The sequence below is a fragment of the Ursus americanus genome, chromosome 12 (assembly GCF_024610735.1).
Source record: "Ursus americanus isolate L20-20 chromosome 12, mUrsAme1.1.p, whole genome shotgun sequence".
NCBI classification, from domain to species: Eukaryota; Metazoa; Chordata; class Mammalia; order Carnivora; family Ursidae; genus Ursus; species Ursus americanus.
In genome coordinates, this window is record NC_142138.1 from 11,231,447 (window position 1) to 11,257,261 (window position 25,815).

A 25,815-nucleotide genomic window follows, 5' to 3' on the forward strand; every position below is an offset into this window, starting at 1 on the left:
GAAAGACATTTAATACGTTACCCTTGGTCACTAAGAAAGTACTGGAGGCTGGACTTGAACTGGCCATCTGCCTGACACTGTGTCTCTTGGAATGCTTGCTTACAGTATTTTTTTAATTTAAATTTAAATTTGTTAGTTAACATTCAGTGCAATATTGATTTCTAGGAGGAGAATTCAGTGGTTCATCACTTACATACAATACCCAGTGCTCAAACTTGCTTACAGTATTGACAACAAAACTTTTTTTTAATCTTTAAAGACCTTTTCTCCTGTACACTAGAAGAATACTGTCATACAACATGGTAATAATAACAAAGTAATAAAAGCTTACACCTTCTGGGCACTTACTATGGGACAGGCACCTTGAGTGCTTTACAGAGAGGATCTCATTCAGAATTCACATCCCTACGAGGTAAGTACTGTTATCATTCCCTCCATTTTCCAGATACAGATGCTGATATTTTGAGATTACTATATTAATTGGTTATATAACACACTCCCCCCCCATTTTATAATTTCTGAATTGGAGATGTATCTTCTAATTAATGATATCCTAGATGCGATGAATATGATAAACGTATTTCCAAGGTTGCACGGCTAGATGGTAGGAGCCAGGATTTAGACACAGGTAAAACTGACTCAGCTGTCACATTTTGGTCCTTCTGACATACTGCCATTCTATCTTATGAAAGGAGGTTAAGAAATACATACCCTTCTAAACCCTCACAGAGGCAAAGGACTTGGGGTCTGAAAGTCTAGTTTTCAAATCTGCCTCGACCCTTTACTGAGCATGATCCTGAATAAGTCATACCAATAGATACAGACACAATCCTGTACAATAGGCCTTATTCTAACCTTACAGAGCTGTTAAAAAATTAAAGAAAAATCATTTATTTTGGAGTGCTACACAAACATTGGGTAAAGCAGCACAGATGTCTAGAAGAACAAAGAACAAACTGTGACTTATATAAAAGAATATTGGTCAAGGGTCTCTGAGCCTTCAAACCCACAGTTCTACACTGCTAATGCCCTGCAAACAGCTTGGGTTCAAGTCCCAGCTCTGCCACCTATGAGACTTGCGTGTGAGACCTGAGGTAAGTCACCACACTCCCAAGCCTCCCTCGTCTGTAAAATAGGCCTAAACTACCTGCATCCTACTTCCTTCACAAATATTTATGAGGATCAAAAAAAATAACGATATGAATGAAATTGTATGGCGTTTGTCTTTCTCTAACATTTCACTTAGGATTATACTCTCTAGGTCTATCCATGTTGTTGCAAATGACAAGATCTCATTCTTTTTATGGCTGAGTGATATTCCAGTGTGTGTGTGTGTGTGTGTGTGTGTGTGTGTGTGTGTGTGTGTACGCATGTTCCCCCATCTTCTTTATCCGTTCATCTGTGGACGGACACTTGCGTTGCTTCCATATTCTGGCTGTCGTAAATAATGCTACAATAAACATAGGGGTGTCTATATCTTTTCAAATTAGTGTTTTCATTTTCTTTGAGCGAAACCAAGTAGTGGAATTACTGGGTCATATGGTAATTCTATTTTTAATGTTTTGAGGAACCTCCATACAGTTTTCCAGAGCAGCTGTACCAGTTTTCATTACACCAACGGTGCACGAGGGTTCCTTTTTCTCCACATCCTCGCTAACACTTATTACTTCTTGTGTTTTTTATTTTAGCCATTCTGACAGGAGTAAGGTTAGATCTAAGAAACAAAACAAAAAAGGGGTGCCTGGGGGGCTCAGTTGGTTAAGCGTCAGCTCAGGTGCTGGGATCAAGTCCTGCATCGAGCTCCCTGCTCCGTGGGGAGTCTGTTTCTCTCTGTGCCTTTGCCCCTCCCCCTGCTCATGCTCTCTCTCATTTTCTAACAAATAAGTAAAATCTTAAAAAAAGAAACAAAAAACAAAATAAACAAAAAAAGAGACAAACAAAAAAACCAGACTCTTACCTATGGAGAACAAACTGGTGGTTGCCAGAGGGGAGGTTGGTGGGGAAATAGGTGAAACAGACGAAGGGAATTAAGAGTACACGAACTGCATAAGCACTGAGCAATGTATAGAACTTTTGGATCATTATATCATAAACCTTACACTAATAAGAGTATGTTAATTATACTTGAATTTAAAAAGTTTCATAAAATTAAAAAAATTAAAAACCCCAGAATTTGGTATTTAGAGAATTTAAAAGTAAGTCTTCCTAATTGAAAAAAATAAAACACGAGAAGAAATCGCTCCGTAGACTACAAAGTACTGTCCTGTTATTATTTATTGTAAACTACACTGCCAGCATGATGAAAAACAAACTATGCTGTATATGCCCACATCCTGGGATACCCACTGTGTGGTTAGGCACGGAGACTATTAGGCGATGGGTTTCCTCTTTAGAGAAAGGCAGCTGGGATAAGAGTACAAATAATAAAACCATTCACATGCACACACATCTTAAAAAACATACATGAGAAAGTGAGCACAGAAAGAATTCAAAGGGGAAAAAACAAAAATCACTGGTTTTGATGCGTGACTTTCTAAGAGGTAAAATAAATTGAGAGTTGAAGAAAGGAATGGCAAAGCATGTTTTCTTTTCAATCTTACACTGCTTCCCAAGACCCAGAGATGCACCAACTGTCCTGCTTTAAACCGACTTCAACACCATTCCTCCGGAAAACCTACTGCGCAGCCCCACTCCCACCTCGAGATGCTTCTGGCACCCAGCGTTCCTATCTGTCATCTGACTTGAAGCTACAGTGATGAGGCACCCAACATGAGGTCAGGAAAGGCAGCCTATTCAAAGGCAAGAAACAGGTTTTATTTTTCTGTCTTTACATCTAGGACTAAAAAGACCTGCTACTTTAAAAACTGTGCACCCAGTCTGGGAGCAGGGGTCCACCAGCCTCAGCTCTATGTTCTTGAGCCTCTGGCCAATAGGTACCATTTATCTGCATGGATAATTTAACTACAGGTCACTTTTAGTAGCTACAAATTGTGTAAGGATCCAAATTTACATCACTGAACAGAATCCTACTAACCCAAATAATCTGATTAATACCAGAGGTTTAGTAACTTCCATTTTCTGTTTCTATAAAATTATTATTTCCAAAGTAATTAGAAGTTTCTCTTCCTGATCTCTCTTAGACTGTAATTTCCCAAGGGTGAGAACAGCACCATATTTAACTTCTAACATATGCTCTGTCACTCAATAAATGTGATCTATAAGAAACAAACGAAAAACCTGGGAGGGAGGGAAAGACACCACCTCTCCCAAACTCAAATACTGCCTACCTCTTGCAGCGTCAACAAGGTATTAAGAATAGCGGGTAGTGTAGTCTGGACAACTCCAAATCTATCTTCGGTAAATGATGCTGCCACTAAATGAGACAGACCTCAAAAGGAAAAGAAAAAAAAATTAAAAGGAAATCCAAATTAGGCAAATCTACTTGCAATACACCTACTGAGAAATGATTAATAGCCTGAATATATAAAGAACTTAAAATAGAGGAAGGGGGTAGTACAATAGAAAAATGGGCGAAAGACTGGAATAGGCACTGAAACTCAACTACGTGGGGTCATGAATAAGATGACAGTCTGCATGCTAGCAGGAAAGAAAGTTTTTAAATAATATTGTGTTTGGTAGTGATGAGTCGTAGGAAGAAAAACAGCAGAATAAGGGAACAGAGTGACAGCTGTGAGGACACTTTTCATAGGGGGTCAGGAAAGGGCTCTCTGAGGAAGTATCATTTTAAACACTGAGAAGGCAGGATCTAGGAGATAAAAAAAAAACCCAGTTCTTTAACAACTAAGTTTTCATATTCGAGCTAAGTTAAACACATTAAAATGTTAAAAATGTTATGTCACTATAAGTTGACAGAGGAAAACAATCTATTAGTTGCAGTTTTTTGAAGTAGAAAAAGACAGGCAAGAATCCCAGGCTCAGTTTCTCCACTTATATACAAGGATTAATTTCTGCCCAAATTAAAGTACACTTAAATATCTAAGAAAAATGATCTATACAAACAAAGATATAAAAATGTATCTACAAATTCAAAGATTGAGGTCAAAGTCCAGAACTGACCTTTCATGGATACACTTCCGTTTTTTTGTTTTTTTGTTTTTTTTTTTGGAGATACTTCAGTATTGAACTGATAATTAAAATTAGAGTTGTAGTTCACTGCGATTGCTTACCTTCTAATGCCCAAATATGCATTTGGGCATCTGAAAAAACAGCCTGAATAGAGGCCTCTGGGTGCTACAAATACAACAGAAATATTTAAGTGAGTTCCTCTGGGCATTAACTCTGTTATTTCATCTAATCAACTAGGTAGCCTATAACAATAAAAAATTCACAGCTGCCTGTCAAGAATTAAAATCTGAAATTCTTGTACAATATGTTTTAACTGCAATAAAGCATTCTGCCACCAACTTATTGTGTGATCCTTGCCCAATCTCTAAATCTCTATGTGTCTCAGTGTCTCATTTAATGTAAGAGTTACACACTCTCAACCCACCTCATATTAGTAGACATCCTCTAAGAGAATGGTTACAGTGCTTTTTTTTTTAAACCTCAGTACTGCCTAAATACATATTACCTCTCTTCAATTGTCTACCTTTAGCCCCACTCCAAAGAAACACCACCCAACCTTCTTTGATACAGCAAGGTCGAAGAGTAGGGAGCAGGCCCATTCAAACAAATGCTGACTTGCTGATGCACCCAACGAAGCCTATTAAGTACACCCGCACGTTACATTTCTCAACACCAAACAGCAGTGTCTACAACTCTATCATAAAGTCTACAACTTTATCATAAAATAGATCCACTTGCAAAACTAGCATCAAAGGCAGCCGTTCACTTCCACGGAAAAAGCAGATCTTGTTCAGCATCTGCTCTGCCACTTACTGGCTATGTGCCCTCAGGCTAGTTACTTGACCCCTCTGAGCCTCAGGTTTCCTTATCTGTAAAATGAGGACAGAGAGACATCTCACAGGAATGCTGTTAGAATCAAATGAGGGAACTTAAGAGGAAAGAACACAGCGTACAGAAGACACAAGGGTGAGCTCTCTTCTCATCCTCTGAAGTAAAACTTCGGACAACCCCTCCTCCTCTTCGTGGAAGACAAGACACCTTTCCTCAGGGGGCTGACAGTTGTCCCAAAGCTCTAGTGAAGAGCCTGGGGTAGATTCTTTTTGGTAAAGGTCATTACTAAGTGGGTGGATCTTCCCTGCCACCAAAGTGAAAAAATAGTTTCAAGCCCTTGAAATGATTCTTTGTTCTGGTACCTATGTTCTATCAGAGTTACTCTTACTCAGATCTCTCTCCCCACAGAATAAAAATGAATGATGCATGCCAGTGCAAGCTTTTCGCTTGGAGTACAATGTACTGTAATATCTTCAGAACGAAAGAAGTTAGATTAAAATAACTAAAACAAAACAAAAATTCTTTCCCCTACATATGGGCAAAGACTTGCTCATCAAAGGATTAACATACAACAGCTGTAGTGGGTGAAAAAGGAAGGATTCTTTCGCTTCTGCAATTCGGAGTTACTCTCCTATGGCAGCTGGAGCAGCTGACACACAAGTTGGAAAGTCATTTAGTTTGTGGCCTGAATTATAATTTTTTATCCCACACAAGCTTAACATCTGCAACCTAATCCAGCCATCTTTCTTCTCAACACCAGACTGGCCACAAAGATTGCAGCAAGACAATGAGCCATGAAGGACCGCCATGGATTTGACCATTTTGCAGGAAGGAGTTTCCTATCAGCACAAAGCTGCCTGCAGCCAGGAGACCCAGGAGGCCAAGTAGAGTCAAGCCCTAGGAAGTCAATCAGATGAGCTGGGTGTCTAGGGCAGCTCTTACTCTCACGGTGGTTTAGTGAAGCACTCTACAAAACTGTCTGGCTTCTTAGGACCAAGCTAAATATTTAGAAGGCAAATCCAATCTGGTACTTCGTTTCTTATTTCATTTCCTCTTTCCCCATTCCCAATGCTCTAACTATATATTCTTACCTTACTGAAAAAATACATTATCAGCACCCGTTTTGATAAGAAATTCTTAACCTGAGTTGGAGAAATGGAAGAATGAACACATTTAGAGTTTTCAATTCTATTCAAATATAATGTTAACACATTCCGAGCTTCTTTCTGACACTAAATTAAATGAAATACTTCACATCTTACAGGGAAAGAACAATATTTGCAGTAAACCAAAAAGTAAATACCTTTGTACTATAAATTGGATAACCAAGATGGGCCATCTAACCCTAAACTGCATTCCCATGTATACATGTCTAACCCCCAAATTAGAGCCCTATAATAAAAGGAATTCAAAGTGGTTCTGGTGATATTTTCTTACTCAATTCTCTACAACAAAACAAACAAAAAGCAGAACAAACAAACAAAAAAATCTTAAGACATGAAATGGTTCTCTACTAGTTGACATTTACATGGGAAACAATTTTCTTGGTATTAAGCTGAAAGCTACATACCCCAACTGACTTGAAAGTGAATTCATGATATGGCGGTACTTACGGCATGTAGGGCAAATGGGATCTCAAAGTTTGTGAAATGCCTACAGTCCCTCTCTATTCATCAATCATTCCATCAGCAAAGATGTTGTCATTCCTCCCATCTTAAAAAATAAAACCCGTCCTTGACCCCTCAACTCCCTCCAGCTGTTAATTACCCCATTTCTCTGCACCCCTTATAGCAAAACTCCTTGAAAGATCCAGATTTCCTTGTGGCCTCTGATTCCTCCCCCAATCTCTCCTGGCCCCATCCAATCGGCATTCATCCCATCTGCTCCACCCAGAAGCTCGTCAAGGACTCAATGGCCTCCACATCCCTAGCACAACAGTTCATCCTAGTGTGGCTCTCAGACTACCTATCAGCAGCATGTGGCATCACTCACTTCTCTTCTCGGTTCTCTTCTCACCCAGTTACTTGGTCCCCTCTGCCATTCCTCATCTCCCAGACCTGTAGTCACTGGAGGGTCCCATTCTTGCATCTCTCTTCTTCTGTATCCAACCCCAAAGAGTTTTCATGGAGTCTCACGGCTTTAAATACGGTCTGTATTCTGATGACTTACAAATTTCCATTTCTTGCCCAGAACCTTTTCCTACGCTCTGGATCTATGCCTCAGTTCTTACTCGGTATTTTCAATTGATTGTCTAATAAGTATCTTCAAAATGGACATAAACCAAATTCATGATTTCCCTACCTCACCTCTATCAAATCTTGTCTTCCAGAATCATCAGCTAATTGCAACTATATTATTTCAGAAGATCCTCAGGCCAAAAACTTGAAAGTCAACTTTGACTCTTTTACACCACAACCAGACCATAAGCAAATCCTATTACACCTGCTTTCAAAATATATCCAGACCTTGAGCACATCTTACAGTCTCCACCACAACCACTCTGGTCACAGATACCATTGTCTCCCACTAGATTACCTCAACAGCTTCACAACTGTCTCTCTGCTTCTACTCCTGCCCTCTGAGAATCTTATCTCAACACGACAGCTAAAGCAGCACTTTCAAAATGTAAAGTTACATCACGTCATTCTCATGGACAAAACCATCCTGTGGCTTTCCGTCTCACTCAGAGGCAATGTCAGTCTTCACAATAGCTAATGCACCTGATGAGCTCTGGTGCCTGCTACCTCTCTGACTTCCCCGCCACCTGCTGGTGTCCATGCTACCCTCGCCCAAAACAAGCATGCTCCTACCCGAAGACCTTTGCATTTTGCTGTTCCCTGTCTTCCCTTCAGGACTCTCATCAAGTGTCGCCTTACCAATGAGACCTCTCTTAACTGCTCTGTTTTTCTACAGAGAACTTCAGATATCAAATTTCTTCCTTTTTAAAACACATGTTGTTCATATTCTGAATATAACATTGCGATGCATTTTATAATCAACAGCATGTCATGGTTTAACTGGCAACTTTTTTTCTTAATGGTACACAAAACAGTCTTAATAGAATTTTTTTATATTGAAAGACATAAAGTTTAATACAATTGCTTATTCATCTATTTCCCTTCACTGGAATGTAGACAAACGGTCAGGGGCTTTTGTTTGCTGTTTTCCCAGTGCCTAAAACCACATTCTGCATATATAAAGAACTCCGTAAATATTTCTTAAATGAAGGAATTCACAGATCAAAGGTGTCGCATTAGGTGAAGTCATATGAAATTGCAATTTACATAGCTTAAAACTAGTCAAATAGTGGCCATTTCATATGAGTCAACTTAATACATGAAGCATCAATAAAAAAAGTCTTATTTATCCCTGATGGCTTCCGCATGTGACATCCCTGATACTCTCAATGATACATGCAAATATAAATCCTATAACCGTTATCATCCTACCTGTTCACGTTTATTCTGAATCCATGAGTAAATCATACTGGGCTGTCTCGCTATCTTACTCTCAGCACTAACAGAGGTAGATGGAGAAGGATTAGAAAATTCAGTCATTTGCTGATCTAAATGAAAAAACAAAAACAAAACAAAACAAAAAACCAAGAAGGTGAAAACTTAGGATATCTGAGTCTCTGTAACTATGACATTTCAAATTTTAGAAAGCAGTCCCCTTACCTGGAGCAGAAGTCCACAATCTTGGCCCTCTTCTTATTAGCTGAGAACTTTGAGGGGACCCATAGCAGGTATTTACATCAAAAATTCCAGCCATCCGATTCACGACACTAGAGCCAAATGGGCTTCCGAGGGGACTTGCAACATCAGGTGTAGATAATTTGGAGGAAAACAGTGACGTCTTAACTAGCGGTGGCACTGAGGGCCGAGCCATGTGGCTAGATTTCGGGGTCTGAGAAGTAGTTTCTTCTGTAAGAGAACAGATCCAGTGCTGATGGGGCAACCTGAACAAACTGTGCACATTTCAGCTTTTGGTTTCATGCATTTACCCAACGCTTGGGAGCTCGTTTCCTTTGGGTTTACATTCTCAACACCCGGCTTTTACTACTGCAGCTCAGTGACCGCTCGTGGAGCATTCCACATCCTCTCCCGTCAGACTGGTGCAGCCTCTCTTGTTTTCTCCCCGCCCCCAGAGAGTATCTTCACCTTCAAGGTCAGTTTCTCTCAATCTAAGCTGTATTGTACGAACCTATCAATTTATATTTTACTTTCAAATGGCAACAACTTCAATTACTGCACTGGAGTATGTCCAGGGTTATGGCAAGTTCCTACTGCAGCTGTTACTTGACTAAAACAAACCTGTACCGAGAAAATGTACCGATAAAGAGTGTACATTTATCCATTTTCCACAAAATTTTTTCAAGTTAACAGAAGTCACACCAGGATCATCTACAAATGTGATCTGTAAACACCTTCTTTGACAACTATCTTATAATCATCAATTTACAGATTCTGTTGTATAAAAACAAAGGAATATTCTTCCAGCCACATTGTACAAGGCACAAAGACAAATAAATTGCATGAGGATTCTATCTTCGTAATAAAACTGCCATAAAACATCAAACATTTAAAGTGCCTAACTTTGGAAATATTTGAAGAATCAATTTAAAAATTAGGACTGAGGTTTTTTAAGTTTTGCTAAATTAGAAACAAATTTTGAGCAATGGGATGTGAAAGCAACTTAAAGTAATGAATAATTCCTGTTTGGTCAGACCCATGGCTCCCCTCCACTGCCAACCCAGGGTTACAATGATCTAACACGCTAATGTGATATAACCAGCCTATTTAAAATCCTCTAATGGTACCCTCTGCCTACAAGATGCAAACTCCTATCTCTACATACAAGGCCTCCTTCCATTATCAACCACCATCCTACCCATTCGGACTCGTTTGTGACAGACTTCCTTTTAGCAGTTACATTGTTTTGTCATTATTTGTGTGCCTCCCACCAGAAGTCAGTTCCACGGGTGTGTTTTCATCTTTGATTCTCTGGCTCCTAGCACACTGCTTGGTATATAGTGAGCATTCAATAAATATTTGTTGAATAAAATAAATGCTAATCCGAATGTTGAGAACAACTGAAACACTCTAGAATCTTTTACAATCTGACATTCATGGCCTTACCTAACTCATTTTTCATTTGTAATCTCTTTGTTTTTGGTCCATGGCCCCTCCGGAGTAATGATGCCTGCTGTGACCCATGTAGGGATTTTTTTAAAATATCAAGGTTAATTGCCAACATTTAAAAAGTGGAAAATTTCACCCACAATATCTGCAGCTTTCAGGCTTCATTTAACCAGGGGTTGGGGAGGGTGGTGCGGCACAGAACAGCAGGTCCAAATTCCCACAGGAGAACGATGGACTGAAGCTAACTCACAGCTTCCCCGCCGAGGGAAGCGAGCGCTCTCCGGTCTACCACAGTCACCGCCCGGCCAGTGTTGCTTGTTTCATTCAAGGCCTACCTTCAAAAGGCACGTGCATGTTAAGACCTTTCATCAGTATTACATTCCTGGGCCTCTTTTACTTAATGAATTTGGACAAATGGCCTCAGTCCCTCCACTGTACTTCTTCCTCTCAGGTTCCATCTCTCAAATATTCTTTTAAGCTATCTTAAAACCATGAACATGATGCCCCCACGGCGAAATCACTCGGCCACTGCAGGTGCTCTCCTCTGGGACAGTCCAGCAACTGTCTCTGGGATACTGCAATGAGAACAGCACCCAGTATGATCTGTAAAGCTTCCCCTGGCTCTGCACTTGAGGAAGCTGAAGCCTTCTACTGGATGAGCCAATCTGTTAGCCTCTCTAACACCACCGGCACAGCGGACTTAATTTCTTCAATCTATAATGATACCCAGGCCTTTTTCTTGGTTCAGTACAATATCCCATGTACTAGATCAATTTTCCCTAAAAATACATCCCTCACACTCACGTATAAATATCCTTAGATTAACTACTGTTGTCTTTCTTAGGAAACAAAACATACATACTTTGCCCTCTCGCAGTAATATAGGAATTACCTGGAGAATTCAATTTCTTGGGTTCCATGGAGTATGAGGACACCATTCTCCCATTCGTAGCAGCAGCTTCTTGGTAGAGAACCAGTTTCTGAGTCATATCATTTAAAAGATTCAAACACTCCCTTGAAATGGCTGTCCAGTTGTGGGGATGTCCACCTAGGAGGTCCAAATACCAGCTTTTACAATGTACATAATCTTACAGTCACCTTCTCAAAGTGAGGAGAAAACTCACTAAGAAATGCTACATGACAGGGGCACCTGGGTGCCTCAGCCGGTTAGGCATCTACCTTCGGCTTGGGTCATGATCTTGGGGTCCTGGGATGGAGCCCTGTGTCGGGCTCTCTGCTCAGTGGGGAGTCTGCTTCTCTGAGCTCTGCCTCCCCCCCAAATCCCACCACTCATGCACGTGTACTCTCTCTGTCATAAATAAATAAAATCTTAAAAAAAAAAAAAGAAATGCTACATGACACTTTGCATCAAGGCCCACTTTCCTTGGCTAAGCCACCATTTATATTCCTGTCATCTAATACACTGCAGGAGTTCAATAAATACTTGGACAAAATAATTTTCCAAAAGTCTACAAGCAAAAGCTTGCTATTTTAGCATAAAACAGAACAAAACAAAATAAAAAACCTCTTACATTGGCTGCTAAAATAAAGCCAAACACCAGAGCAGGAGTTGAGTGAAAAAGAGCAGGGCCACTTCCTTAGAACTGCTGAACAGACGAAAGACTAAGACAACGAATACAAGCATGTCTAATGAGATGCAACCCATGACCCCCAGTGACCTATAAACTGCTGGGTCTGGCCCACTACGCTTCCTTACGTTTTCATTTATAATAGTTCCTATTTGTTATTTTATCTGTAGGAATAACACAGTATTTGATAACGATCATACTTCATAGGTAGAGAATTTACATTCTTTATTAACTTAAACTACTGTGATCCACAATCTTGTAAAAATACCCTTACTTATCATTATCTTTTCATTTTCTAAGACCTTTATCGCCTACAGCTGCCATGTAAAAATCAACCAACCAATCAATCTTTCTACGTTGAGATTAGCGGAGTCCACTGAAAACTGGTTTCCCCAGCCTGGGTGCCAAATAATCCTTCTCTCTTCACCTAGATTCCTCCCTAAACACTGCCCCCATTTACAGCTCAAGAGGAATACAACTTAACCTGCAAGCAAACAAAACATTCCATCAGTAGGTCCGAGAATGTTTTGTACTGCTATTAACTCAGGACCGCTAAGGAACTATGTGATGGTTGAGTTAAATTTTAATAATGTGCCCTAGAATGTAAGTTCTCTGGCAGAGAACATGTCACCCTGATACAGTTTACTGGAGTATCTGGTGAAAATACTTAACGCATAGAGAATTCCTTGGTGAACCTAAGTCTGATAGAAAAGACTTGCTAGTTAATTTTCCACAGCATCAGCTCTGGATTTTCATGCTACTAAAAGGAGAGTGTGGTTCCAATCATTTATACTTTTATGTAACTGAATTTCATTTCCATGTAACATTTAACTATAGAAGGTTTCTTTTATAATGTGGGAAATTGGCAAGTATAGCAAAATAATGAAAAGCCGATTACAGAGATGACAAGCTACCTAGGTTCCCTGTTCTCCACTGGTGCCTGGGCTGAGATGCTTTCCGTCCAGGAACAAGGCAGAGCACTGGCATAGTTGTAACAACGAGTTTGTAACAAGTAACAATGGAGAAGTGTTTCGGAGTTGCCAAGACCATCCTTGGGTCACCATCAAATCTAGTACTCTTTTACTTTTTTTTAAAGGGAGGCAAAGTAGCATGGCAGGAGGGAACTCTGCACTTGGGAGTCAAAGGACAGAATTTCTTTCATCTCTGACATTAACTTTATGTAAGCCACTTAATCTCTCTGAGACTTAGATCCCCCATCTAGGGATTAGACCACCTGATTTTCAAGACCCTCTGTAGCATTAAAACTTTGAGGCTTCTTAAACTGTACTCTTCTGCTCTAAAACTGTCAACCTACCTCATAATTTCTTCAGGTTAAGGGAATGAGGACGCTGAAGAAGATAATATATAAGGGTTTAAAAATACTTTTGTGGAAATATAACTTCTAACCACAGCAATGGAAACACTTAACTTGCATAAGATTTAAATCAATACTTCATTTAGTGGACTCACAGCTGTGTGATATTGTATTAAACACATCTCTCTCCCCAAAAATTTTAATTGGAACATTTTCTGCACACACATGCCTGTATCTGTTACTTTTAACAATACCTGGTTGGCTAAGGCTAAAAACTTCTTGTCTTCGTGAAGGAGAATACTGAGAAAGCAACATCAGGTCCTGCAAGGCCAAATACTAAAAGGGGAAAAAAAAGTACACATTATTTAATTTTCTTAACTTCTATATAAAATCTTATTTATGAATTGGGCCCAGCATTATATATGTAAGGGGAAATTAGTGGAAATTTTTCATGAAGGAAATACTTTCTAGACTCCCAGAACCTCCTTGCCTCTACCCTCTCTAGGCTGCCCCACCTACTAGAGGCTCCCGCTGTAGATCTCTCTGTGTCTTTCCCCACTTCTATGGTGGGAAACTGAAAACATCCCTTCCCCCTGGAACTTCCCAGGCGTCCCCCACACAAACATATACTCACACAGCTCTCAACTGTAGCACTTAACATAATTTATTATAATTGCCTGTTTACTTGTTTCATCTGCTTCCACCCACTAAACTGTGAGGCAGGGACAGCATCTTAGTTGCTACCACATCCAAAGGCAGTGCCTGGCACACAGCAGACACACAACATATGTGGTACTTTTTTACTGAAAATCTTCGTTTTGTTTCCTGGCAAACCCCTTCCCTCATCATTCAAGACACCATCACTTCTGTGAAGCTTTCTTGTTTGGGTTCCAAGCAGAATAAGTGGTTCCCACTGCACTTACCACAGTAAATTTTCACTATTTTGTGGATCTGCCTTTTCCACGAGGCTGTGCTACATCTAACTCATTATTATGCCTTAAGCAACTAGCGGTGACTGACACCTACCGAGTGAATACAGATTTGTTAAATAACCCAACGAGTACCTGACATTTTTGTTTGCCTAATAAATTAGTCATAACTGATGTTTAAAGGTAATCAGAACCTCAGTGGTTCATCTTATTGGTTTACAACTTTCCTAGAGTACATTCCAAACTCTCGGTTCCATTTTCTTCAAATTCTTTTTTAAACACTATGATTCCTTAACAGAATCACACAGACTGCAGATGTACTTTAAATCTTCAAAATGCCATTTAAATCAAAACAAGTTATTCTCACTTAGTTTAATTTGTACACTTACTACAGCTTCTTTAAACTTTTTGATTAAAATTGATTTTAGGATCATTATCATTGTTTCTGCTTTGAGAGAGTTCACTGTACGTGTAGAGCTACAAAGCACTACCATTGATCATAACAGCCAACAATACTACATGAGTAAAAATACACCTTGACTCAAGGATTAAAAAAACAAACAAACAAACAAACAAAAACCAGTATTTTGTTTTGCTACTATGAGGAGTTTGTGACAAGCCAATGCACACGGTTGCATATCATGGTATTTCATGCTTGGAAATATTTTTATATCTATCCTAAATATAGTTTAGCTTGTACAAAACAGTTTAGCTTATACACATACACTGAAATATATCAAATATATCCTTGTATTTTAGTCACTTGGAATGAAAATTGAAAAAGTAAACAGCATTCAATGTAGCATGTAGTTGGTTTTTCACAATACTGGCACTAGAATATTCCAGGCCCTCAAAAAATATATCTAAATACACTAAATATTAAGTCCATTCCATAAGACAAGTTAGAGATAACTGTGTAAAGACACAAAATGCACAGTTCAGGTACCTTTATGATGAGGGGAGGATTGCTGTTCAAAACCTTCGGGAGGCATTCATCTGACTCTTCTGAAAATGGTGGCTGAACAGGGAACAGATGAGCCTATCAAATATAATCAAATATAAAGACCCTGAAATGATTATTTTCTTGACTTTATTCCATTCAGAAAGTTAACATTAATTGTAATTTATTACAATAGGAGACAATACAACTAAATTAATATCTTCAGTGTTTTAATAATAGGTTGCATTAAAATTTAATATATCCAAACACTACTTTCTAAAATGCTACTCTCCCAATTTTATTAGATCCCTGGCTTCCAATAACAGAAGCAAATATTCTCCGAAGCCGCTGAAGGATACAAACCTACAGAGACGGCAAAATGAAACACACTCATTTTCTGAGACAAACACTTGGATGTAAAATACAATGTAATTCCCATTCGTTTAAAATCACTTCAATACAAAATTTAAAACTTTCTCTCAAAGAACAAATACTTTATTGTCTTATATTAAATATTTTAATAGTTCTATCAATAGCACATAAAGCTAATTTAAAATTCAGGCATTTAATATGTGCTCAATAGAGAAACAGAAATCTTCAGAAGAGAATTACACTACAGATAAAGCAGAGTAAGTTCTACTAGCAGTTCATTCAGTTTAGTTTCCAAAAATTAAGAACACTAACACTGTTCCTTATAGACACAGACACACACATAGTAAATTATGGTTACAAATGATACATCCCTAATGACGTTCTCAGAAAAGAGACTGAAACCCAACTTACTCAAAATGGCTCTGGGCACAAGAACATACTACTCCGTGCTCAGCCATAAATAAATCTGCATACTCCAAAACACAAAAGCGTTAACAAAAAACTCAATACTAACCTCTGTGGCAAAGATTTTGAAGAGTATCCATGAGATATACCAAGTCATCAGGAGAAAGACACCACATAGCCAGACGTGGTAGAGTAACGAGAGATTCAAGAGGCCACGCACAGTGTCAAGAGGCCTGTGAAACTGCCTATGAAAGCAGAAATTACTGTTTAATCCTATGGGGAAAATACAATTTAAGCACTTAACAGACTTGGGGCCTCATAATGGAAAACAAATAAATCTTATTTCTAAATAATAATGGTGATATAGACTCTTCTCCTTTTGCACTCCATAAAATTCTCTCCCTAATACCTTCTTATGAACTACATAAAGGAGCCTTAAAGGAAGAACAGACCTAACTGTGCTCAGTTTGTGTTCCAAATCTTCGCTGTCATTTACTATGGAGGAAGAATGAGTCAAGCCTATAAACCAACCCTTAGAGGCTGGGTAAAATTTTACTATTGTTGCTTTGTAGTTTGATACATAACCATTCAACAAGACTAGACCTCTCCTGGGACAGATTTCGGCTCTATCTGTACACCCTAAAAGCAGTTCCACAACAGTTAAGAGCACATGGCACTACTGAAAAATCACAATATTTACTTTTAAAATAACTTAAGAAAGTTTTAGAAAGCTAAAAGAAGGGTGCCTGGGTAGCTCAGTCTGTTGAACGTCTGACTTCAGCTCAGGTCATGATCTCGAGGTCCTGGGATCAGCACCATGGGGCTCTGTGCTCAGCAGGGAGTCCACTTGTCCCTCCTACTCTGCCCCTCCCCATACCACGCACAGACTCTCTTTTTGTCTGTCTCTCTCAAATAAATAAAATCTTAAAAAAAAAAAAAAGCTAAATAAAGTGAACACTATTTTACCAAAACCTTGAATAGATCAACTGGCAAAGTCATCATAGTCCTACAATCACACAACTAGCAATTTTAAAAACAGGATTAGAACCTCTGGCTCTGTTGTTTATCAGTGTTGTGATTATGTTAAGTACTTGACCTAACCCACCTCAATTTCCTCATCCATATAATGGTGGCATAATCTCTACCTCTTATGGCTATTATGAGATTTAAGATTTGGAACCTTGTTAGGAGTGTCCAGCACAGTGCTTAACATTTCCTAAGGAGAATGAAGTTATTTTCAGATTTTAAGAAAATATTTATTGAGGGCCCACCATATATTAAGGACAGTATATTAGGCACTGTCATACAAACAAAATATATTTTAAGTGAAAGAAAAAAGTACTATGTTAAATTACAATCAAATATCATTATTATTTTTCTTTTTCCATTTGACCCAACGTAAAATCCGGGCCAACATAATAAATGACCCATGTATTGAATTTCATATCTAGCAATTAAGCAGAAGACAAAACTAAATTTTACCTAGGAACTTTTAAAAGTTAGAAACTGAAATCCACAATGTAGAAACCATAATATCTTAAGCACCCACAAATATCAACATCCTCACTCCCGAAAAATGGTAATTATTAGTTAAATCCATTTATGACACACAAAAATATCTCACAGTAGAATAGCCAATAATTAAAAGAACAAATACTAATAGAGAAATCTACATTTATTTACCAAGATTAAAGCTTTAACTAAGTGCAAGTACATTGGGAATAACTAGAGCGATACACCCTAGTGCTGATGCTTGATTGCCACTTAATGACCTTCAACTGGTCCCATGACCCTGCTCAATTGTGTTGTCCTTAGAGGCAAAATTACAATAATACCATAGCACTGTGCTTGCCTACTGCAACATAGCACAGAATGTTGACTGGGGAGAAAAGCAAAAGAGAGGTATGTCCAAGCAACACAAGAAGTCCTCTTTTTCTTTTTTCTTTTCTTTTCTTTTCTTCTTTTTCTTTCTTTCTTTCTTTCTTTCTTTCTTTCTTTCTTTCTTTCTTTCTTTCTTTCTTTCTTTCTCTCTCTCTCTCTCTCTCTCTCTCTCTTTTTGTTTTAAGATTTTATTTATTTATTTGACAGAGAGAGAGACAGCCAGAGAGAGAGGGAATACAAGCAGGGGGAGCAGGAGAGGAAGAAGCAGGCTCCCAGAGGAGCAGGGAGCCCGATGCAGGGCGCGATCCCAGGACTCTGGGATCACGCCCTGTGCCGAAGGCAGACGCTTAACAACTGAGCTACCCAGGCGCCCCAAGAAGCCCACTTTTCTATAATATAAAAGCTATATCTAACAAAAAAAAATTATCATTGCTGACTTCCAGGGAGAGGAACCGGGTGACTAGAGGCTGGAGCAAAAGGATTTTTTTTAACTGTATACCCTATTACATGGCATCGGAATTTTAAATTATCTGAACTAGGTATATTCCAAAATGAATACAATTTTAAAAAATTTAAAGGCTAAATCTGAACAACACATCTGGAAAGTGGCAAACACCTCAAATGGATGAAAACTAGCAGCATTAAAAATCAGACTTTTCATTACTTACTCATCTATCTGAAGGTCCATCGCAGTGCTAATCCAAGCTTTAGGAATATGGCCTGAGAGAGAAAAAAATACCACGCTATGAACATAAAAAGTTAGTAAAGCAAATCTTAACCATGCTTTGTAATATGAGGTTGATGAGATGACCAAGTAGACACCAAGACCTCAGTCAAATGCTAGATTATTTGATTAGGAATGGGCAGGAGGGGTGCCTAGGTGGCTCCATCAGTTAAGCATCTGACTCTTGATTTCAGCCCAGGTTATGATCTCAGCCCAGGGTTGTGAGATCAAGCCCTGCATGGGGCTCCCTGCTCAGCGGGGGTCTGCTTGAGTTTCTCTCTCCCCCTCTTCCCCCAACCACCTCCACTTTAAAATAAATAAACAAATCTTTAAAAAAAAAAAAAAAAGGAATGAGCAGGAAAAGAGAATAATTTCTAAATACAGGAAGTCCTTGCTTTGCACAGGTCAAATTAAGTACATATTTCAGTCATATTTCAGTGGTGGTTTAGTTAAATCACAACAGTCCCCCAACAACACAATTAAAATTTCAGTTACCACGGTATATTTACTGTGAGCAACTGAATATAGTACTTCTAGCTTTTCAGTACACAAACCAGTACGTAGATAATGGATACGCTCCCCAACTTGTGACTAATCACATTCCTTCCTTCTAAGTCTATTGGTGATTGGTCACTGACCTCTGTTACTCAGTCCAGGCACAGACAACAAAACATGTAATTGTGCTGCCTCCTTGTCTCCCTGAAAAGCCCACACAACACTTTACAAAAATGAATAATTGAAAGAGGAAACTGGCCAAAAAGATCAAACTGCAACAAAGAAATGAAAAGTGGTCACACTTGAAATAAAATCTGAATGGAACATACATGGGGTTATAGAAGATACAGCTGACCATGGAAATGCTAACATGGCTGCTATGTCAGCCCAAATGTACAACTGTAGGGGAACATCCAGGCTCACAGAAGTAGGTTAATAAAAAAAACAATAAAGTGTTAATATTAGAATGACAATTATAATAGCTATGTAGAAAAACAGGTTATATAAACTACAAGTGAATGAAGTAGACAACAGAATGGCCTACATCCAGCGAGAACAATTCTGTAAAATTATTCCATAGAAAAAAGTAGGATCAGAAAGTTATATAGCGGGGCGCCGGGGCGGCTCAGTCGTTAAGCGTCTGCCTTCGGCTCAGGTCATGATCCCAGGGTCCTGGGATCGAGTCCTGCATCGGGCTCCCTGCTCAGCGGGAAGCCTGCTTCTCCCTCTCTCACTCCCCCTGCTGGTGCTTCCTCTCTCGCTGTGTCTCTCTCGTCCAATAAATAAATAAAATCTTTTAAAAAATAAATATAAAATAAAAATAAAAAAAGTTATATAGGTATCCCTGCTTTTCCAAAGTTTGTGTTATGTTACTTCACTTTTATGAAAGGCCTACGCTAGCACCTGTTTTCACTAACTGAAAGAAATCCAAATTTATGCATAAGGCGCAAAAGCAAAAACAGCATTCAGCACTTGTTTTGCACCAAGCCAGAGCTGTTACTGCACAGAAGCAGGGCATCCTGAACAGTGAAAGGGGGGCAGCCAAGCTCCTAACCCTGAAAGTACACTCAGCATCTCAGCATTAAGCCTCCACAACTTTCAACTGTGTCTGTGAGCATCTGTGCTTTATCTCCGTTTGTCTTGTACATCTGTTAGTAAGATGTACCCCAAGGTATCAGAAAGGCCTGAGAGAGGTTATTTTGGGGGTTTGGGGATGCTCAAAAATCCTTCCATATAAATTAAAACTAATTGCTTCTTCACTTCGTGCCATTTTGGCTTACAAAAGTTTTCATAGGAACTCTCTACTTGCAGATAGTCTGACCTACAGTCTGAAAACAGTATTTTAGGATGTTGAATTTTGTTTATGTTATTATGTGTTGCTATTGAGATTAATGTTTTCCATTCAACTTGAACTGCTCATCATACTAAATAAATGTTTTCTTTTTTTTTTTTTTTTTTAAAGATTTTATTTATTTATTCAACAGAGAGAGACAGCCAGCGAGAGAGGGAACACAAGCAGGGGGAGTGGGAGAGGAAGAAGCAGGCCCATAGCGGAAGAGCCTGATGTGGGGCTCGATCCCGTAACGCCGGGATCACGCCCTGAGCCGAAGGCAGACGCTTAACCGCTGTGCCACCCAGGCGCCCCTAAATAAATGTTTTCTGTTCAACTTGAACTGCTCATATTAAATAAGTACAAATATTTTTGTACTTAAAATTCATGTTAAAAAATTCTATAAGGTTCCCTCAGCAGCAGGATATTTCTAGTATATTAGCATCAAGTTACAAAAAGTTATAAAAAGGAGAATGTTATTTATAAAGTAATATACAATATTTTCTCCTTTTTAAAAAAATTTTTTTTTATTGTGGTAAAAACCACATAACCAAATACACCATCATAACCATTTCATGTACATACACTACATGCACCTTGGGCAACAGATCTCCTGAACTTTTTCATCTTACAAACCAAAACTCTCTACCCACCAAGCAACAACTCCCTCTTTCCCCTCCCCACACAGCCCCTGGCAAGCACAATTCTACTTTGTTTCTAAGAGTTTGGCTACTCAAATAACTCATATAAGTAGAATCATGCAGTATTTGTCTTTTTGTGAGCGGCTTATTTCACTTAGTATGATGTTCTCAAAGTTTATCCATGTTGTAGCTTATGACGGGATTTCCTTCTTTTTTTAAGGTTGAATGTACATACCAAATTTTCTTTAACAACATTGTCCCTTAACTAAATACTCTATGACAATCTAAACAGTGAATAAGTTGGACTAATCGCATACCTACAATTAAGAAACATACAAATACAATCAAGAATAACTTTGTAACTGACATTTTCTGAGCTATGAGCTAACATATGCACTGTATCAAAAAGCAGAAAGTCTTACCAAGAAAATAATAGACGATGCAGAAATTTCTAATCAGGAACAATGATTCCACACAACTATGCTTAACTAACAAGAGCAGAGATCTCCTGAAGCGTAAGAACTTGTATTGCTATGAAAAAAAAGAAAAACAGAACAAAATGACACATCCAAGTAGAGGTTCTATTTCATTCTAAAGCAAGCACGTAACTAAAACAGTCCACATATAAAGAACATAATCATTGTATAAAAAGACAGAGTTTATTCCAGAGGTAAAAAATCAGTAATTTCTGATGATAAAATATTTAATATTTACATTATGCAACATCTCACTGAAATGAGAACAGAAATGACAAAATTAACAATACTGATCTACACTTACACTAAGGACTATGGAGATGGAGTAAGTACAAAAAACACGATGATCAGAACAATAGCAGCTAACATTCTTTGGCCGCTTAGCAGGTACCACGTATTATTCTAAGCACAACCCTATAAAGAAGGTTCCATTATTATCCTCATCTTACTAATGAGAAAACTGAGGCACAACTGAACCAACTTCCCAGCTAGCAAAAGGAAAATCTGACATTTTAATCCAGGCAGGCCAGTTTCAGAGACTTCAATCTTAAATATAATGTACACACTGCCTCTACACTGTTTTTCAATGCTATCTGCCAGAAATAGGAGGCAGAAGACGACACTAGACTGAGTCAGGAGACCTGAGTTCTAGTGCTTCCCTCTGCAGCACTGAGCAAGTCACGTCTCCAGTTCTCTGTGCAATAAGAAGGCTGACCCAGCTAAACAAGCAGCGCATTAACGAGTAGTATCGTCAATTCTAACAATGTAAGAGAGAAATAGCAATTAAGAAAAAATGTGAAATGCTTTTTCCCTGATAAAACTACACTTCTTGTGAAATAAAGATTACTCGCCCCCTCCCCTCCCCAAAAATGTCAATGGAAAAAATATTTTTAAATTATTGGAAAGAACCTAAGGAAATGTAATGAAGCAAAGATGGATTTCCCAAATTCTGGTCTTCTTTTGTGCTTCTGTTACAACTGATCCTTCTTGAAGGAAATTCAGAACTAAAGAAGAGCAAATAATTACAGTACCTAGGTAAAAGTTGTATCTTCATACCACGTCTGTGAACTCCTACGATATCTTACAAAAAGCAGCCCGTATGAATACTTGGTCACTAACCACACAGCTTCAAGTATCCCGGTTTTATCTGGATATATTCAAAGTCCGAGATATGGAATCGCACGATTCCCCGCAGCCACTGGATGCCACCACCTTCTTACTCGACCTCCCAATGAAAAGGGTATAGTTCCTATACTATTCCTACTGAAGCTCTCACCTCAACCATTACTCACAAGGGTCCAAAAAGGCTAGCGAAGCAGGTAGGCGTTTCAGTAGATATGCAGAGAACAGCTAATATACCCTCTTACTACTCCCCAGCCGAAGTGTTTTTCAATTCCTTATTGGGTTTCTTCTGCGACTTGGCCAGAAACTACCCTTTACTGAGGATTTACTACGTGCCAGGCTCTATAAATCTTATCTCATTTAATACTTTCAGTCTCGTAGGCCTAGAACTTGCCAAGCCCTGTCTTGGTGTTCATCCACTTCTTTGTCCTCTACTCCATGCTAATGTTCTGCTTTTCCCTACCAGTCTACCATTAAGAATTTGATAAAGACAATGGAATTAGTTTCAGAACTACAGGCTAGTTTAAAGAAAAACTAATGGCCGACGGTAAACTGGTTAGAATTAGATTTTTAAAAAGATATAATTTTTCACAGTTACGTGAAAACAGTAGTTACTCAATAATAGGGACAATGTAAAACTATTTATGGAAGCTCCACCCCACAAGATATATGATGTTATAGGTACTATACATGTAAATGTACAGAAAAGGGTCTAGCAGAATAGACGCAAAACTGGTCACATAAAATTATCTCTGAGGCAAAGGCTGAGACTAGCCACAGAATGGCCAAAGGGAACTGTCATTTTATCTATAGTATTTGAATATTTTTTAATCAAAATGTTACTATACTCAGGAAGTAAGCTGACAGGCAGCACCAAAAATAATGATGATGATGCTAATAATAATGGTTGTTGTTGTTTGCAAAAAAAAAATTTTTTTTTAAAGTCTAACGTTCTCTGGTCAGCTTAGCCAGTTAAAGAAAAAAAGTAAATGGCTATTGCCATCGTATCACCTTATGGAGGTTCAAAAGAAAAAAGCCTGATCTCACATCAAGCTTGCAACTTCCTGACAAGCAATCCTGCTTTTCCTTAGCAACTTAAAGTACATAAGGGAAGGTCATACAATGTACACCAGGCTCTCAGGGCTAATCAAAGAAAGCTAAGGTATGGTGTCCTCCTTCCCCCTCAATCTTCTGAGGAGGCAAATCTACCCAGATGGGCAAACAAAGCAGTTACAAATGTGACAGATGAGGAACTATGACCTGGGCACAAAGATTCATCATTTCAACTGCTCCTGCCAAAATCCTGACCTCCCTTACTCCACTGCACCCACCCAACAACACCCCTATTCCAACCATCCCCATCCAACCAACCCCCTGGAGAGAGCACCCAGATGGGCAGACCAAATACCACTATACACTCATGGTTACAAGAGATGCCCCCAAAATATATTTTGGCCAAATACCGAATGGCCAAATGTTAGAAGTTAACTTTTTGCCAAAGTTGAACCTGAAGTCAAAGCTAAATATTACCATCAGAAGAGAAACTTCTGGGATACAAGAACAAATCTAAAATTTTATCACAAGAAATTGCCAAAAAATTTAGTAGTCAAATTTTACAAATGTGACATTACAAGGTAGGAACAATTTATTAGTACTGTCAATTACTAGACTGCTCCTACATTTACTCTCCTGCATATCTGTGATGTTAAACAAATGGTCACGTTCAACTGAGGTCCAAGGAGGAGAAAGGTATTTTGGGGTATCTCATTTTTCTCTAACACTTTTCTTCTCTATGTTCTTTTTTTTTTTTTTTTTAAAGATTTTATTTATTTATTCGACAGAGATAGAGACAGCCAGCGAGAGAGGGAACACAAGCAGGGGGAGTGGGAGAGGAAGAAGCAGGCTCCTAGCGGAGGAGCCTGATGTGGGGCTCGATCCCACAACGCCGGGATCACGCCCTGAGCCGAAGGCAGGCGCTTAACCGCTGTGCCACCCAGGCGCCCCTCTTCTCTATGTTCTTAATTATATTCGGATCAAATATGATTTAGCGTGGATATTTCTCCATAGAATTTTGGGGGTTTTCCTCCTCGTAAAATTTTAAAGCGGCAAAGCTGATACTCTGCTTTTAATTCACCTTCTCAAAATGTGAAGAGTATCTAACTGGGACGCTTTCTTCATACGCTCACGGTCTGCAGGGAGGTAAGGGCCGCCTCCTTTTCTGTGAGCACTACCTCCTTGCGGTAGGTGGATTTTCAACAGACTGTTCTCATGGAGGCAACAGGCACGTAGGAACTTCAGTGAAACCAGGAGAAGCCTCATGTACACACTCTCATACTCTCGTGACATGTTTGTTTACACGTCGCGGGAAAGGGCTGGTTCTAACAGTTTTGCTCCAAGGCCCAGTCCCCAGCCCGCCACAGCACAGGAATGAAGTGAATAAGAACACAGTCAATGAGAGTCGGAACAGCCTGGGGAGAACCTTGACGCCACAGGAGAAATCTCAACTGATCCTCTCTCCTGCCGTAGGAGGTGGTTCTCGCTGCACAGAAGCCTTCTACCAGATTAGATTTTTTAAAACCCAACTGAAAGACAGTTTGAACTGTCCCACTCAAACCAGTCAAAATTGTTTTATTTATACACGTCATGCCTTGTTCTAGAAGAGATTTGGGACAATAACTGACATTCTATACTTACTTGCACATGAGTTCTTAGTTTCAAAAAGAAGCTGGCAGCTGCACAGAGGTACGCTGCATGAATGTCGTCATCATCTTCCCCCCGCCCTGCTAGGTCACAGCAACTGCCCCTGCCTAGCAGGGCGGGAAAGAGTGGGGCAAAGCAGCATTCTCAGAGTGGCAGCGGGAAGGGCAGGGATAGCTCTCACACGTGTGCTAAAGTCTCATGAAAACAAATCTCTCCTCCCCAAATGGCATTTTGATGATCTTAGTCCTAAGTTTTACTGATCAAATCTTGATTTAATCAGATCAGGCCAGTTATATGAACAGACATCAAGGCAATTTTAACTCTGCCGAATTCTGACATAAGGTAAAACGCCCAAACGCTATCTTACCTGTATGATGGGAAATGGCAGATAGTTCATGTTGTTAATAAAATACAGGAGACTATAGCTGTAGCCCATAAATGCTCCAGCCAGGAGAAAAAAAAGGTGATACTCATTTAAGCAGGTCTGTGCAGCAGGGCTATTTAAACTGGAGAGAAAAAGTTAGGTTAGTAAATCAACAGTCAGGGACACATTTCACTGTTTTAGGCTCAAACTTTGACTTAATCACTTAAGAAATGCTCCAAATTCTAACAAAATGGTTCGTTTCAGGTTCAGCATGGGCAAAAGATTAACAAAACCCTTTCCCTGATGCATGAGAATTTGATCTCTCTAAAGGTTAACTCTTTAGCCCTTCCTCTGGAAATCTGATAAGGATAAGAACGTCCCCTGTGATAGTTACAGGGGGGTACGCTGCATCTGGACTGAGACGAACTAGAATTGAACGTTACGGACCTGCTAGAGATGCCATCATTTTGAGAT

General features: G+C 39.2%; 1 protein-coding gene across 1 annotated transcript in view; it reads right to left on the reverse strand.

The window, feature by feature from the left end:
- The window catches only part of NDC1 (NDC1 transmembrane nucleoporin), a 45,258-nt gene that overhangs the window by 11,675 nt on the left and 7,768 nt on the right, over positions 1–25,815 (reverse strand). The window contains exons 5-16 of the mRNA XM_045799501.2: positions 25,345–25,483; positions 21,102–21,210; positions 18,158–18,209; positions 15,718–15,853; positions 14,838–14,930; positions 13,217–13,298; positions 10,951–11,106; positions 8,595–8,840; positions 8,367–8,482; positions 6,009–6,059; positions 4,188–4,251; positions 3,288–3,388 (exon numbers count right to left, since the gene is read on the reverse strand). Of these exons, the coding sequence (XP_045655457.2) occupies positions 3,288–3,388; positions 4,188–4,251; positions 6,009–6,059; positions 8,367–8,482; positions 8,595–8,840; positions 10,951–11,106; positions 13,217–13,298; positions 14,838–14,930; positions 15,718–15,853; positions 18,158–18,209; positions 21,102–21,210; positions 25,345–25,483 (1,345 nt within the window). The remainder of the gene's footprint in view (positions 1–3,287; positions 3,389–4,187; positions 4,252–6,008; positions 6,060–8,366; positions 8,483–8,594; positions 8,841–10,950; positions 11,107–13,216; positions 13,299–14,837; positions 14,931–15,717; positions 15,854–18,157; positions 18,210–21,101; positions 21,211–25,344; positions 25,484–25,815) is intronic.